Genomic DNA, 15,976 nt, shown 5'->3' on the forward strand with positions numbered 1-15,976 from the left:
AATACGTAAGATGAGGAACCTAAAAACAACATCGCTTTCCACATTAAGCAAATGACATTTTTCTTTTATTTTCCAAAATATTTATGCAAATGACAGAATATTTTTCAAGTCATCAGCCGTTAGAGCATAATTCAGATGTTTTTGAACAAACTTCATAATGATAACCATTATTTTCTTTTAAATAAAAACCTCTAAAAGGTAAACACCCGCACACTGTCCAACTTGCAAAATAAAAAAAAATAATACTAATTGATTTATTTATTTGCAACGTTTCGGTACTAGACCTTCATCAGGTAAACAGTTTGTTCAAAAGGCCAGGACATGTTAAATAGGAGGTGGCCTCACACCTGCAGCCAACTTCTCATCATGACGTCAGAGCTCAACTGATCAAGACAGCAAAGATAAACAATAGACATCAGTTACCTGACTGAGAGAGTAAATGTGATGAAAGAAATAGACACCCAGATTACAACCCACAAATGCATCATTCACACTATTAAGGGGATTAAAATTCCCGAAAGAGAATACATACATAATTAAAATCAGAAAAACTCAAGTGAAGCAGAATGGGCTGGGTTGTCAGTGTTAGTTTAAGTTCTAGTTAATCATCCTGCTCATAAAAATAAAAATATCTCCCGAAAAACCTCCAAAAGGAGGACATCCTAAAGGAATAATGTGGAATCATATACACATAAAAAGGCACAAAGAGCAGCTCACTAGACTATAGAAATGAGCCTGATTGTCAATGTGCTTATTTCATATGTATCTGGGGAAGTCTAGGGAGCAGGATACTCCAGCCTGGGGAAAGGGTTAACATTAAAAGCATCACAAATACATAACAACAATAACGTCCACCACAACAACAGTTCATATGAAAATATTAAGGTTGAGTTCATCATTAAGCCCTTTAGGAGCCAGTGTTTGAAGGGTGTGGATCCAGTTACCCCCCTAGATGGGAGGATAACTTGTTCAATCCCACGGAAGCGCAGTGATGTGATGTCATGGTGTGCATCATTAAAATGCACAGCCACATGATAGTCTCTGTCATTACGTCTTATTGTGCTCTTATGCTCACTGATCCTTTGCTTTAATTTTCTTGTCGTTTTCCCAACGAGGCCACAAGGGCAACGTATTATGTAGATCACATGTGTGGATGCACAGGTGATCACACTTTTGATGGGAAATCTTCTACCTGTGTGGGGATGAGAGAAATGATCAGTCTTATGGGTGTTGTTGCACTGAGCACAGCTACCACATCATTGCTCAGGTTGTAAAGGGTTGTGTATGATGGAAAGGACTGAATTATTTATTTTTCCTAATAATTCACTCGAAGTGAACATTTTTATTTGGAGTTGGTTATGGTAAAAAAAAAAAAAAAAAAACACTGTTGATGCTTTTATTTTATCGTGATTAATTTGTATTTTATTTTTCCCATTCATAGATTAACCATAAGGTCGTCAAAATTGTTGATATTTCATTTCAATTTAATGATTAACAGACAGAATAAGAGAGAAGTGTAGCCTATTTAGGTTCTGTCGTCAGCACTTACTGGCATTTCTTAAATATATTTACACAAAAACACTGAACTAGAAAGGAAATTATTTTCATTTCAGTGCACTGGCAGAGTCCTGCATTACGTGGGACTTTAGATTACAGAACGTGCAGCCAAAGGCAGAGAAAAATCATGATCTGTCACACATAAGCAGCAGAAAACATGAATTAGATACAGCAGCAGAACGGCAGTTTTCCAGTAGCAGTTCACACTCTCTGATGTTGCAGTCTCTAACCTAACATTCAGTGTTTCAAAGGCAATGCCAGTGATTATAAACATGATGTGTCTGTCACAGCTGCTCTATTATGGTAATTGCTGCGACAAGACATGTCCAATTACAATTATGGAAATTTCTCTGGCTTTTAAAACCATTCAAAATATTAAGGTCGGTAAAAAACGTTAAGAATGTAAAGGTTTAATCATTTTAGACATTTCACTACAAAAATCGAACAAATTTAACCTTTAAGGCACGGGAGAAGAACTTCTTTTTCTTAGTTCTTCCTAATGTCAATAATACTTCACCAAGTATTTTGTCCCTATTTCTGGGTTTTATCAGTTATGAAAATCTTTCAGCTGTTTTTTGTTTATTGTGCAGCTTCAGACCCTCAAACAGAGTCGCTGTGTTTCAGATTGAGTCACAGGAATCTGCTGATGAATCCCTGCAGGGTGGGTCTGATCATCTGATGATTTATTTCAGCCTCTCTCTAAACTAAAATACTCACATTCAAGAGGTTCCTGTCTGCAGACACAGCAGCGCCTCCATGAGGCAAGGATACCACATTACAAATAACTACAACATATTATTTTATCCACCAGAAGGAAGTGGAAGATGTGTTACACTGCCCCCTGCTGACACAAAATACACACTGCACAGCCAGATAAACCAAAGATCAAGATCAAATTATATCTTTAATTGATTTAAGTAAACATACTAAAACGACTGAAATAATGGCAGTAGTTAGGGTTTTCACTACCAGAATTTAAAGCTTTGATATAAGTCCAAAAAAAATTCTTTGATACCACAGCAACAAACATAGGAGTCCTAAACACCATTTGTGGGATGATTGCCTGTTTTTGATATCATTTTAGTGGAACTAAGACTGGATCAGAGAAAAGACCACAAAAAGAAATAATTTCATCTTTATTTTATTTTTTACATTTTCATTTTAAAGTCTTTTTGCTGTGTTTTAATGCTCTCTACGATATAAATGTTCTATTTTGAACCCTTTTACTTGCTTTAGAATTGCTCTGAATGAATGGTGCTCTATAATAAACTTGCCTTGCCCGAAATAAACCTGTTGTGTATCTGTCTCTGCAAAAGAAATGCCCAGGCACCACTCCATAAAATGTTGTTTAATAAAACATTCTGGCCAAAAATGTATTTTCTTTATTTATAACAAGTATTATTTTATTTCATTTAAAATAATGTAAAAAAGAAAAAAAATAATGTCATCAGGTTGAAGAAGCTCTGGTATGCAGCAGTCTCTACCAAATACAAATACTGGAGCTGTCAAAGTATTTTTGTGATAAATCACTGAAATTCAGGAGCCAAGTGCAATAAATCAAATTTTTTTACATATTTGTTTCAGTCCAAATTTTAACTTCATATTGACAATGTGAATAAATTCTCCTCCTTTTATTGGTTGGTGAATCAAATGAAGTCAAAGAGATGTGTTTGCAGTAGGTGACTTTTAGATTGATTATTTATTGAATGATTATTCAAAACTCTAAAGAGATTTTTGGAGAAAACATGACTGTAATAATTAATAATTAATGGAGGTTTTACAAACTATTGCTTTACTTCCAGACCTTAATCACATCACAACATACCAGATTAATACACTATATTGCCAAAAGTATTCACTCACCCATCCAAATCATTGAAATCAGGTGTTCCAATCACTTCCATGGCCACAGGTGTATAAAATCATCACCTAGGCATGCAGACTGTTTCTACAAACATCTGTGAAAGAATGGCTCGCTCTCAGGAGCTCAGTGAATTCCAGCGTGGTACTGTGATAGGATGCCACCTGTGCAACAAGTCCAGTGGTGAAATGTCCTGGCTCCTAAATATTCCACAGTCAACTGTCAGTGGTATTATAACAAAGTGGAAGCCATTGGGAACGACAGTAACTCAGCCACCAAGTGGGAGGCCACGTAAAATGACGGAGCGGGGTCAGCAGATGCTGAGGCACATAGTGTGTAGAGGTCACCAACTCTCTGCAGAGTCAATGGCTACAGACCTCCAAACTTCATGTGGCCTTAAGATTAGCTCAAGAAGAGTGGTAGAAAGCTTCATGGTATGGGTTTCCACGGGCGAGCAGATGCATCAAAGCCAGACTTCGCAAAGTGCAATGCAAAGCGTTGGATGCAGTGGTGTAAAGCACGCTGCCACTGGACTCTAGAGCAGTGGAGATGCGTTCCATGGGGTGACCAATTGCGCTTCTCCATCTGGCAATCTGATGGACGAGTCCAGGTTTGGTGGTTTCCAGAGCGGTACTTGTCAGACTGCACTGTGCCAAGTGTAAAGTTTGGTGGAGGGGGGATTATGGTGTGGGTTTGTTTTTCAGGAGCTGGGCTTGGCCCCTTAGTTCCAGAGAAAGGAACTCTGAACGCTTCAGCATACCAAGAGATTTTGGACAATTCCATGCTCCCAACTTTGTGGGAACAGTTTGGGGATGGCCCCTTCCTGTTCCAACATGACTGTGCACCAGTGCACAAAGCAAGGTCCATAAAGACATGGATGAGAGAGTTTGGTGTGGATAAACTTGACTGGCCTGCACAGAGTCCTGACCTCAACCCCATAGAACACCTTTGGGATGAATTAGAGCAGAGACTGAGAGCCAGGCCTTCTCGTCCAACATCAGTGTGTGACCTCACAAATGCGGCTCTGGAAGAATGGTCAAAAATTCCCATAAACACACTCCTAAACCTTGTGGAAAACCTTCCCAGAAGAGTTGAAGCTGTCATAGCTGCAAAGGGTGGACCAACGTCATATTAAACCCAATGGATTAAGAATGGGATGTCACTTAAGTTCACACGCCAGTCAAGGCAGGTGAGTGAATACTTTTGGCAATATAGTGTACTAACAGCCCTGACTACATCTTGAATATATAAAAAAATGTTTCAGATGTATTGTGTGTAGTTCAGCCCATAAAATACTTGTTTTTACTTTAAAGTGTAACGTGTGCAGGTGTTTGTGGTCACATTAACTGTCTGAGAGGATGATTCAGCTCCACGTGTCACTGAGCAGCTGCAAACACAAATACACCTGCAGTGAGACAATCCCAATGGAGCCATATGTTAAAACTCACAGCAGAAATAAACATGTTTACAGACTGGTACAACGACGGCTTTGGTCTCTGTCACTCAATTTTCCAATTATCGTAACAGTGCAGGTTGAAGTTAGTTCACTGGTCAGGGAATATGTTTTATTTAATAATTTAGAGTCTCATAAAAATGCATGTGAAACTGTTAGTGTCTCTTTCAGAGAGTTCAAGGGCAGAGGAGGGAGAGATCAATGTCTTCTGGACCCTAAAATTTTTCCTTTACATCCCGACCTGCAGACTAACGATAGCCTCCCAGTCTTGCACAGACACAAACACCCATAAAATGAACTCAATATGAAAAAACAGACATTACAGACAATGCAGAATCACTGCAGACACTTCTGGTAGACCTATCATAATTCAGGGGAAATATTTGATTTTGGGTAGGTCCCAATACATTAATTTAAAAAAGCATATCTATATTGCTTTTCATTGCTATAAACCAGTGACACTCAACGTGTGGCTCTTTTATGATGATTTGTGGCTCTTTTATGCCTTAATTTTAAATTTTATTCCCCCAGAAAACATTAAAAAAGGGAAACTTTTTGCCATTTTCACCATTTTTGCCACTATTTGCCCAGTTAAGCTACCTTTTGCCATTAAATAACCTTTGTTTCCTATTTTTTGCCCATTTTTGCCACTTCTATCCTATTTTTGCCCTTTTCACCATTTTGCCCATTTAAACTACCTTTTGCCATTAAATACCACTTGTTCGGTAATTTTTACCCATTTTTGCCATTCTTGACTGCTTTTTTCCCGTTTTAGTCACTTTTCACATTTTTTTGTCTTGTTTTTGCCACTTTTGGACCATTTTTTGCCACCTGTAACTCGTTTTTTTTTGTCACTTCTCACCCATTTTTGCTACTTTCTGACCCCTTTTCTACTTTTTCTCCCCATTTTCGCCCCTTTCACCCATTTTTGCTGCTGTTTGACCATTTTAGCCACTTTTAACTTACATTTATTACTGCTTCAAGCTGTTTTTGCCACTTCTCACCACTTAGATTGTGGCTCTTTCAAAGGTATTTCTCAACAATTTGGCTCTTTGGTTGAGCAGTGTTGAGTAACTGCTACAAACATTTTGTCAAATTTTAGAATGTGTTTATTGTTCAGTGAAACTCTGTGTAGGTTGGAAAAATAAAAACCCAGGAGGTTATTTTGTTGTTGTGATACAAAAACAGATATCATTTGATTTAACTTGTATGATAATAAAATCCTGGTATTGTGACGACTGCACATTGGGGACTGTGCTGGATGTAATCAAAGACAGCAGCACTGGGAGACAGTTTAAAGCTTTTCCCCACTAGGAGATCAACAAAAACAGACTAAATTTTATCATCTGCACTTTAGGGTAAGTATCAGACAAATACTCTCTTTTTGTGTGTGCTCGATTGCACTAAGAGACTGTTAAAAATGTCTGAGATCCAATTCTTATAACCAGTTACATTACAACCTAAATTTATTAAAATGATAGAGACAATTAGAAGTTATCTGTGGTTGTGAGAATCATGTCTGGGCTGTTCACTGCTACTCATAACGTAGATTTACTGGAGTCAGGGTTGTTGTTTTGCTGTAATTTACCTAGTTTATAAGATCCTGCATCAGAGGTCCATGTGTTCGTCGTGGCTGCATATGTAAATTAGGTCATGGCTGGTCCTCCAGAGTCCAATGAGAGGCTGAGAAAATCCTGATTGTCGTCATCAGCGCGTCTGCAGAGAGGATCAGTTATGAGTTAAACACCCAGCTGATTATCAAACAAACAGCAGCAGGTCTGAGCCAGAGGACGATGGAGAGTGGAGTGATCTGTGCGATCTTTGTCTGTGGTGAGTCTGTGTTTGTCTATTCATGTCTGATCACACAGGCAAACTTTCTCACATTTGCATTGTTTTACTCACTTAATCAAGTTATGACTATTTTAATTTAGTGTAAAAATCTGACAGGGGTCCACAGGCCAGATACAGCGCTGTGATAAAGCCCTGTTTTTTTTCTTTGCATATATTCCATACTTTAATGCACAGGTGTCAAACTCAAGGCCCGGGGGCCAAATCCAGTCCATGGAACAGTTTAATCCGGCCCACAAGATGATCTCAAATTTCTGTTATATCTGGCCCATCAGTCTGAGGTCTGCATATTTCCTCAAGTATGAAAATGTGAACGTATCCTTGATGATTTAAGATATCCTTGTTAAGTCATACAATCTGAAAAAGGAGTAAAAATATTTAGGCAAGAAGTCAGGAATGTGGAAAAATTAATTTTTGTTTTCATTTCACATTTTCAATTTAGCATCTCACAATTAGGACTCAAACTTAGGATTTTGACTATTAATTTCACACTTTGAGCATTTCAACTCATAATTTTGACTTCTCATATAATATTTTGAGCTTTAAGACTCATAATTCTAATTTTATAATCCCATGGTTTGACCTTTTAGACTCACTATTACAAATGTTGAATCATATTTTGACTTTTAATTTCATGATTTTGACTTCTCTCTAATATATTTGCCTTTAAAAAACCATTTTTCAATTTCAGTTTTCCTGTTATGACTTTTTGGAACTAAGAAATTTCCTTTTCTTAGACTGTGAGCCTTTAAACTTATCTTTTTAACTTTTTAAATAACAAATCGTTAATCATTAGTGCTACGTTTTTTTGTTTTTTCATATTTTAGTACTGGTGAAACAAGGTTGACAGTCTATGGTTTAAACGGTGACCCCAATAAACCCTTAGATTAGTCCTGAACCCGTAATCCGGCCCCTGCTGTGACTGAGTTTGACACCCCTGCTTTAATGTTTGAGATTATCAAAATAGTTTTGATTTTAGACAAAGATAACATGAGTAAATACAAAAGTCAGTTTTTCAACGATGATTTCATTCATTATTCAAACCCATGTGAAAAGTCATTGCCCCTAAACTGAAAAACTGGTTGTTCCAACCTTGGTGGCAATAACTGAAGCAAGCGTTTGCAATAACTGGCAATGAGTCTTTCACACTGTAGAGAAACTGTAGCCAACTCCTGTTGTTTTAATTCAGCCACACTGGAGGGTTTTCCAGCGTGAACGACCTGTTTACTTTTGGGAGAAATATTCTGTGGACTGATGAGACACTAGCTGGACTTTCTGGAAGGTGTGCGTCCCGTTCCATCTGAAGCAAAACTAACACAGCATTTCATCAAAGTCAAACATGGTGGTGTTATGGTCTAACTGATGGAACCATGAATTCTGCTCTCTAAGAGAAAATCCTGAAGGAGAATGTCTGACCATCAATTCATGACCAAAAGCTCAAGCACACTTGGGTTATGGAGCAGGACAACGATCCCAAACACACCAGCAAGTCCACCTTCGACTGGACTAAAGCAGGGGTGTCAAACTCAAGGCCCAGGGGCCAAAACCGGCCTGTGGTACAGTTGCAACCAAGATCGTATCATATTCTTATTCTAACTGGCTCTTAAATATGAGATCTGCAGATTCCCTCCAGTATGAAAATGTAAACTTAACCTTGATGATATCAAATATCCTTAAGTCATAAAAGTGTGAAAAAAGGTGTAAAAATACCTAGATAAAAAGAAATGTGGGAAAATAAATTCATTTGTGCTTTCATTTCATATTTTCAATTCTCTTTGCTAAATTATGACCATTTTCAATTGATTATTTTGACTTTATCTAATATTAGGGCTTTTTCAATTTATAATTTTGACTTTATCTAGTATTTTGACTGTCAATTTATTATTTTCAATTTTTGTCTCAAGTTTTGACCTTTTCAATTGATAATTTTGACTTTTTATGTAATACTTTGGCCTTTTCAATTAATTATTTTGACTTTTTGTATAATATTTTGACCTTTTCAATTTAATATTTTCAACCTTTATGTCATATTTTGACCTTTTAGGTGCACCTTTTTCAATTTAAAGCCATATTTTTTGCCTTTAAAACATGATTGTGACTTTCTTCTTTATATGTTTTTGTTTAAAAGCATTATTTTAACATCTAATTTCATGTTTTGACCTTTTGAACAAATAAGTTTGACTTTTTATCTCAGATTTTGAGCCTTTTAACTTATCATTATGACTTCTTAAATCTCAAAATCATTTCTTATTATTGCTCATTTTTTTCCCCATAATTTATTACTGTCAAAAAATGAGGTTGACAGTTTGGTTAAATGTGGACCCTGTTAGGCCCTCAGGTTAGACCTAAATTCAGAATCTGGCCCCTTCTGTGATTGACACCCCTGGACTAAAGACTAAATGATGGTTCTGGAGTGGTCTAGTCAAAGTCTGGACTTAAATCTGACTGAGATGCTGTGGTTTGACCTTACACAGGCCGTCCATGCTGGAAAACCCTCGAATGTTGCTGAATAAACAAATTCTGCAAAGAAGAGTGGGACAACATTCCTCCACAGTGATGAGAAAGACTCACTGACAGCCTATATAGGGTTGGCCTATCTGGGCCACCATAGTTGGTGCTTTGTGCAATGGCAAAAGTTTCTCACCAGTGTTTATTGCTGCTATCGAAGTTGACTTCAAGTTTCTTCAGTTATTTCCGTTAGTTCTTCTTTTTAATTTCTCTGTGGACTTCATTTTTCCCTCTGTTCAAGGTCGATCACTGAGAAAACAAAAACAATGTAAACGACTTTGAAAAACTCTAAAATAACTATTTTAAAGTGTTACATGGTGTTGCTTTAGATAATACTAATACACGGTGTATTAACTTTGTGCTTTGCTTTTGTTGAAGGTGTCTGTTTATCGCAGCATGTTCCTGCCCTGCCAGCCTCCACTCTTCATGTGAGAGTCGGGGAGAACATCACCCTGCACTGCCCCCTTCTGAACACCACTAATACCACCGCTACCACTGCTGCCCCACCCGACCTCTCCCTGCATGGCCTCGCCCCGTCTACAATCAGCTGGTACAGGAAACCAGAGGGGCAGGGCCCTCAGCTGCTGCTGAGCTTCAGGTCCACAAACAGATCTGAAGTGACCTATGGCACCGGGATTTGCTCAGATAAAATCTCAGCAGCAGCCAACGGGTCTCTGAGGCTGCACGGCTCCCAGAGTAATGACACTGGGGTTTATTTCTGTGGGGTCAGTCAGGGACTGGGGAGGAAGGAAGGACGCACAAAGAACTGATGGGACCTTTGGATCAATTTGGACTGACTTTAGTTTGACTTTTCACAGTCCGACTCACAGCTTTGACTTCATTTTCTCTGATATTTGATAAAATGCAAGCTACCATTGCTTTATATGTTTATAGTTCCAAACCAGCTTGCACAAGCATCTTCTTCATTGTGTTTAACTTGTCTGGCTTGAAATTTGGCAGTACTACTTATGCTGTCCCCATGATTTCTGATGGTATTGCAATGTATGCTTTCAGAAAACCTGCAGGAATACTGACAAAGTGGATAAAAAGTAAGGACAGGAGGCTCTGTCTTGCAAATACGGAATGTAGGGAATAAAGCTCAAGAGTGTAGTTTTGAACATAAAAATACTATTCATCTTTTTTTCTTAGGGGATTTTATTATTATTTATGTGACATCAACCTTTTAAGAAGTAAAAACATGGTTTATTCCGCAATGTTCAGGTGTCACATTAATGTCTGATAGTGTAGCCTGCTGTTGATTACCATGTCCACAATGTTAGCTGCTGCCAGTTAGTGACAGCAATAATTGCCACTGTACTAATGAAACACTTTATATACACAGAAGTGTATATCAAATCAAACATGTTAATAAAGAAACATTCAGATGGAAAGTCTAAATGTGGCGTAAAAGTTTGAAAAGCAATCATTAGCAATGAAATGCACAGATCTGCATTGGACTGTGGGATATATAGTTCCTTCACCCTCATCAGACTATATTTACAGTCTTGATTTTTAGAATTAGTTTAACATCCTCACATGGGCTTTGGTATTTTATTTTTTACATATTTTAATCTCAGTTGCCATTATCGTTTTTTTTTATTCATCTATCTTTCTGCACTCTTAAGTTTTTGGCAATTTCTAATTTGCTTAACTCTGTTTGTTTTTTACCAACTTAATGTATATATATTCATCTGTAACTGTTTTAAATCTTGTGATATTAAAGTACATCTATTTACAATACAAATATTGTTTAGCAGTGAGTCATTTTTCTGAAATTGCTCAGTGATGAAGTCTGACAAGCTTACAAAAATGTAAATTATCATTATGAACATTTAAATTTAGGCTTGATACACACTTCAGGCCTAATTTACCCAAAATAATCTGCTGAGCTTTGAGACTTTTTCCTTTTTAAAGGTTTATTTTTGGGCATTTTTGGGCCTTTATTTGATAGAGGAGGACAGTGGATAGAGTCGGACACAGGGATGAGAGCGAGGAAGAGACATGTGGTGAAGGGCCTCTGGCTGGGTTCAAACCCGGGCCGTCCACGTACATGGGGCGCACCTTAACCACTCATCCACCTGCGCCCCGAGCTTTGAGACTTTTAAAAGTAGACACATACAGCTAACAGACAGGTTGGTTCAGACTAGGGATGCATAAAAATAAAGGATGCCCCACACTCCTTGGGCTACAACCCCCATGAACAGGGCGCCATTACTACTACTGCTGTTGCTACTCTTTTCATTATAATTGTCAATTCTCTGCATAGGCATACTTGTACTTTTTTAGTGTTTAAAGCCACTGATTTTAATGGAGTCATTTTTAAGGGAATTACCGTACTTTTTTCATAAAACACAGTATCTGTTACTAAGTAAAATAACAAAACTACATTAAAAAAAGGTCATCCAAGCGTCCCATCACTTACATGAAAGTAGGCGGCTATTTGACCTCTGCTGCCACTGAAAGTGACTGAGAAATACATTTAAATTTGCAGTTACACTGAAATTTATTTTTAAAGCCGTGCCTTCAATAAATCAACCTGGTTGAAGATTCACATTCTCTTGTTTTGAAAGATCATATTTGACTTTTTAACCCCATCCCATATCAAAACCTTGTAATACTCTCTTAAATAAGCTTTAAATGAATTAATTTTTAGTTAACTTGAGTAGATTCAAAGACCAGTTATTTTACTTCTAGTGATCTAAATTTGATTTAAAAATAATGCTCTTTTACTTGGCTTTCTCCTCTTTAAATCAGAACTTAAAACAGCAGTGTGAGCACGGGTTTAAGTAAAATATTGGAAATCATGTACTATGATAAATATTAGCAATATTTTTTTAAGTTTTGAATGTAGGGATCAATATAATAAGCTTTTACATTCAGAGTTGTGTCACACTTTTTTACATCAAATTTAAGACTTTTTTAAGACCTGAACTGAGAAACATTAATACCAGTTTTCTGCATGGTAAAAATGAAAGGCGCTTGAGATGTCTTACACTGGTAAAGCAGATCAAAACTGACTTTTCTGATTTAATGCACTGTTGTGCATTCAATTTGAAATGTTAAATGGTATAGAACAAAGATGTTTTTTGGTTATCAACACCCAACTTTAATGATTTCTGGCACATTTTGAACCTCTATACCAGGGATGTCAAACTCAATCACAGCAGGGGCCGGATTCTGGATTCAGGTCTAACCTGAGGGCCTAACAGGGTCACCTCTTAAACCAGAAACTGTCAATCTCATTTCACCAGTAATAAAATATGAAAAAAATATGATAAATGATTTTGACATTTAAAAGTTTAAAAGATAAGTTTAAAGGTTCACAATCAGAGAAAAGTAAATCTATCAGTTCCAAAAGTCAAAAGGCAAATATATTAGAAAGTCAAAATCATGAGTTTAAAAGGTCAAAATATGAAATAAAATTTATCATAATGAAACTAAAATTTAAAATATGATTCAACATTTTAAATTGTGAGTCTAAAAGGTCAAACTATGAGATTATGAAGTCAAAGTTTGGAGTTAAAAATATGAGATGAAATACAAAATAATTGGTTTAAAAGGTCAAAATATAAATCAAAATTAGAATTATGAATCTTAAAGCTTAAAATACATGAGAAGTCAAAATTATGAGTTGAAATGCTCAAAGTATGAAATTTAAAAGTCAAAATCCTAAGTCTGAGTCCTAACTGTGAGATGCTAAATTGAAAATGTGAAATTAAAACACAAATTAATTTATTTTCCCCACATTCCTGACTTCTTATCTAAATATTTTTACTCCTTACTTTTTCAGATTGTATGACTTAACAAGGAAATCTTAAATCATCAAGAATACGTTCACATACTGTTCACATACTGTTTCCTTGAATTTGTCATTTCCCACATGGTCTTGTTAAAATGAGTATTATGGTCTGTAGTGTGGTAGGAAAACCTGTTTTCCATTGGATCATGTATACGATATCATAAATGCATTTCTGACGTCTGTGACGAAACAAACAGCTATAAAATCTGTTCATTTTTTAACGGAGTTAGGAGCATTTTAATCATGGACATCCTTCCCTCACCCTTTTGCATATGAGCAGTTAAGCATTCTCAGCATCTACTTATTGATATGAATGCATATCCTGGTGCAGCCATCGCAAGTGATGAAATCATGGAGTGAACACACTTCATTGGCGTGTTGTAGTATTTCAGCGCTAACTAGCAGTGTTTGACTTCATAACCTGACAAAACAAGGAGAGCGATGTTCAGGGGCTGGTTTCCTAGCCAAGGATGCTAACTGCTACCATGCTACATGTCTTGATGATCCCGACATAGAGGATTACAGGAGGAAGAAGAGGAGGAAGAAGACTGCCTGGTAGGGGCTCATCAATACTGCAAGTTAACATACTGAGCTGAAATAAGTTTCTTCTGTAGCTCTAGCCAACGTTAGCTACCGCAGCTAGCTAGCAGGAGCTATCACTAACAGACTGAGTGCCTCCTGAATCCACAGGTGTTTTCTGCGGTTGATATGTGACAGTCCTCGGTTTATGTTACAGATAAAAAACATTTAAAACAGAGTTATCTTCAGACTCACCTCCCGTTTCATTTGACTTCTCCTTTAACCATGCTGTCAGATAATCCGTACCTGCCACTGACTCCACTGTCTTTGTTCAGAGAACTATTTTCCCGCCTTTTGCGCGTCTTTTGCCCATTAGCCAAAGCAAGCTAATAGTATTAGCAACAAGCTAACTATCCCTTTGAGTTTCTGGATTTAAAGCTGAAAATGGTAATAACTCAGTCTTCTCATAGGGTTCCTGTCACTTTATATCTTAACATGTTATTATTTAATATCAATAAGTTATGCTGTGGTTCTGGCCTATGGTTCTGTATAATTTTAATAGATAAATGTATAAGACAGAATAAATGTATTCAGTGGAACTAACATAATCTCTGATGTTAACTTTTAATACTATAGTCTTGCAGTCAGGTGAGAGGTTAATTTACAAGATTTCATTTCTTTTTGGCTGCTTTTATTTTAGGTGGTTGAAGATTTGGCCCTAGAGGCAGTGGCGGATTTAACAATTTTGGGGCCCAAGGTGAACACTGGCGAGGGGTTCTTCACATCCATTGTTCTCTCCCCCGTTAAAATGTTATTTATCAGAGAAAGATCTACTTATGACTTAATGTTAAACCCACCTTAAATTACAGTTTAGCAATGTTTGTTTAGGATAGAAATATCCAGGTGGATTTCAAAATTTCCATTTGGAGACTCTAAGTAGGCATATGGTAACCAAATGGCATCAGAGAATGCTAAATATTTAAGTTTATTACAAACTAAAAAATGGATAATCTATTTATTTTCTTGTATATTTGCTAATATTAACAACAGCATATTTGGTAGAATAGCAGTCAAAACAGACTTGTTTATGGTGTTTTTCATATAATAATCATAGTAATATCTTGAATTTATATAGCACCTTTCAAGAAACCCAAGGACGCTTTACAAGAACCAGATAAGACATGGACAAACTATGTGAGGGGTAGGATGAGTGTAAGGGGTGGTTTAATGAAGACTGTAGGCTGTGGTGAACAGGTGGTGCTTGAGACGTTTTTGAAAATGTCCAAAGATGGAGCGCTACGGATGTCTGCAGGAAGAGTATTCCAGAGGGTGGAAGCTGCAGCACTGAACGCTCGGTCTCCATAGGTTCGGAGTTTGGTCTTGGTTATGGAAAGTAGGCTAGTGTCTGAAGACCGAACGTTGCAGGATGGTGTGTATGGATGGAGGAGATCAGAAAGGTACTGAGGAGCCAGGGCATGGAGAGATTTGTATGTGAGGAGGAGGATTTTGTAGTTGATGCGGGACTTGATAGGGAGCCAGTGAAGGTGGATGAGGGTCAGAGTGATGTGTTGCCAGGGTCTAGTGCGGGTGAGAAGTCTAGCAGCAGAGTTTTGGACAAACTGGAGCCTGTCCAGGGTTTTGCTCGGTACCCCGGACAGGACTCCATTGCAGCAGTCCAGGTGGGAGGTTATGAAGGAGTGGATGAGGGTTTCTGCCACAGGGTCTGGAAGTGATGGTCGGAGTCTGGAGATGTTCTTGAGATGATAGAAAGCGGATATGATTTTTGCTTACTATAACATGAGCAAGTTTTACCTGATATTTCTAGCTTTTAATCAGTGTGTTAACCCCTTAAAATTCCTAATGGCCAGAATACAGGCCGGTGCAGAAGCGACGGAGTTTATTATGTGTTCATGGGGCTCCTGGTAGTCCCAGGCTTCTAGGCCAAATATCCTTTTACTGGGAAAAGTATCAAAACAGCAATATTTTAGAACGAAATTTGCATGCTGGACAGACTGTTTCACCTAGCTGCCATGGGACAATACCTTGAAAAGATGATGTTCAGGAAGGGCAGTGCTGAATAAAGAAAATGATACCTAAACTTGTTAATACATTTTCTGATGATTAACAATTTATAATTGTAACAGGGTTCATTTGATTTCATGCCATTTTGTAAATTATCTTGTGTTACTTCTGTCTTTAAAAGAATCAGTATCATTACACAGTAGTTGTAAAAAAACAACATTCATTTTGTCCTTCATACGTGATGTTAAATATGTCAGTTGATAAATTAAAAAGTTAATGTCTCAAAAATATTGTTAGTTAAAGAAAAAAAAACAGAAGCCAATGGTCACAGTGCTCTGGCTATTTTTAGAAATATTTTTCCATGTAAAATAAAGGCATTTTAACTTTACACCGATCCTACATGGTGCCT

The 15,976-nt window shown here is 37.2% G+C and overlaps 1 protein-coding gene across 1 annotated transcript; it reads left to right on the forward strand.

The window, feature by feature from the left end:
* Positions 1-6,587: 6,587 nt before the first annotated feature.
* sid1 (secreted immunoglobulin domain 1) lies at positions 6,588-9,997 on the forward strand. Its single transcript, XM_041791340.1, has 2 exons — positions 6,588-6,701; positions 9,606-9,997. The coding sequence occupies exons 1-2, from the start codon at positions 6,665-6,667 to the stop codon at positions 9,995-9,997; spliced, it is 429 nt and encodes a 142-aa protein (XP_041647274.1). The 5' UTR covers positions 6,588-6,664.
* The last annotated feature ends 5,979 nt before the right edge of the window (positions 9,998-15,976 follow it).

Source organism: Cheilinus undulatus, linkage group 7 (genome assembly GCF_018320785.1).
Source record: "Cheilinus undulatus linkage group 7, ASM1832078v1, whole genome shotgun sequence".
NCBI classification, from domain to species: Eukaryota; Metazoa; Chordata; class Actinopteri; order Labriformes; family Labridae; genus Cheilinus; species Cheilinus undulatus.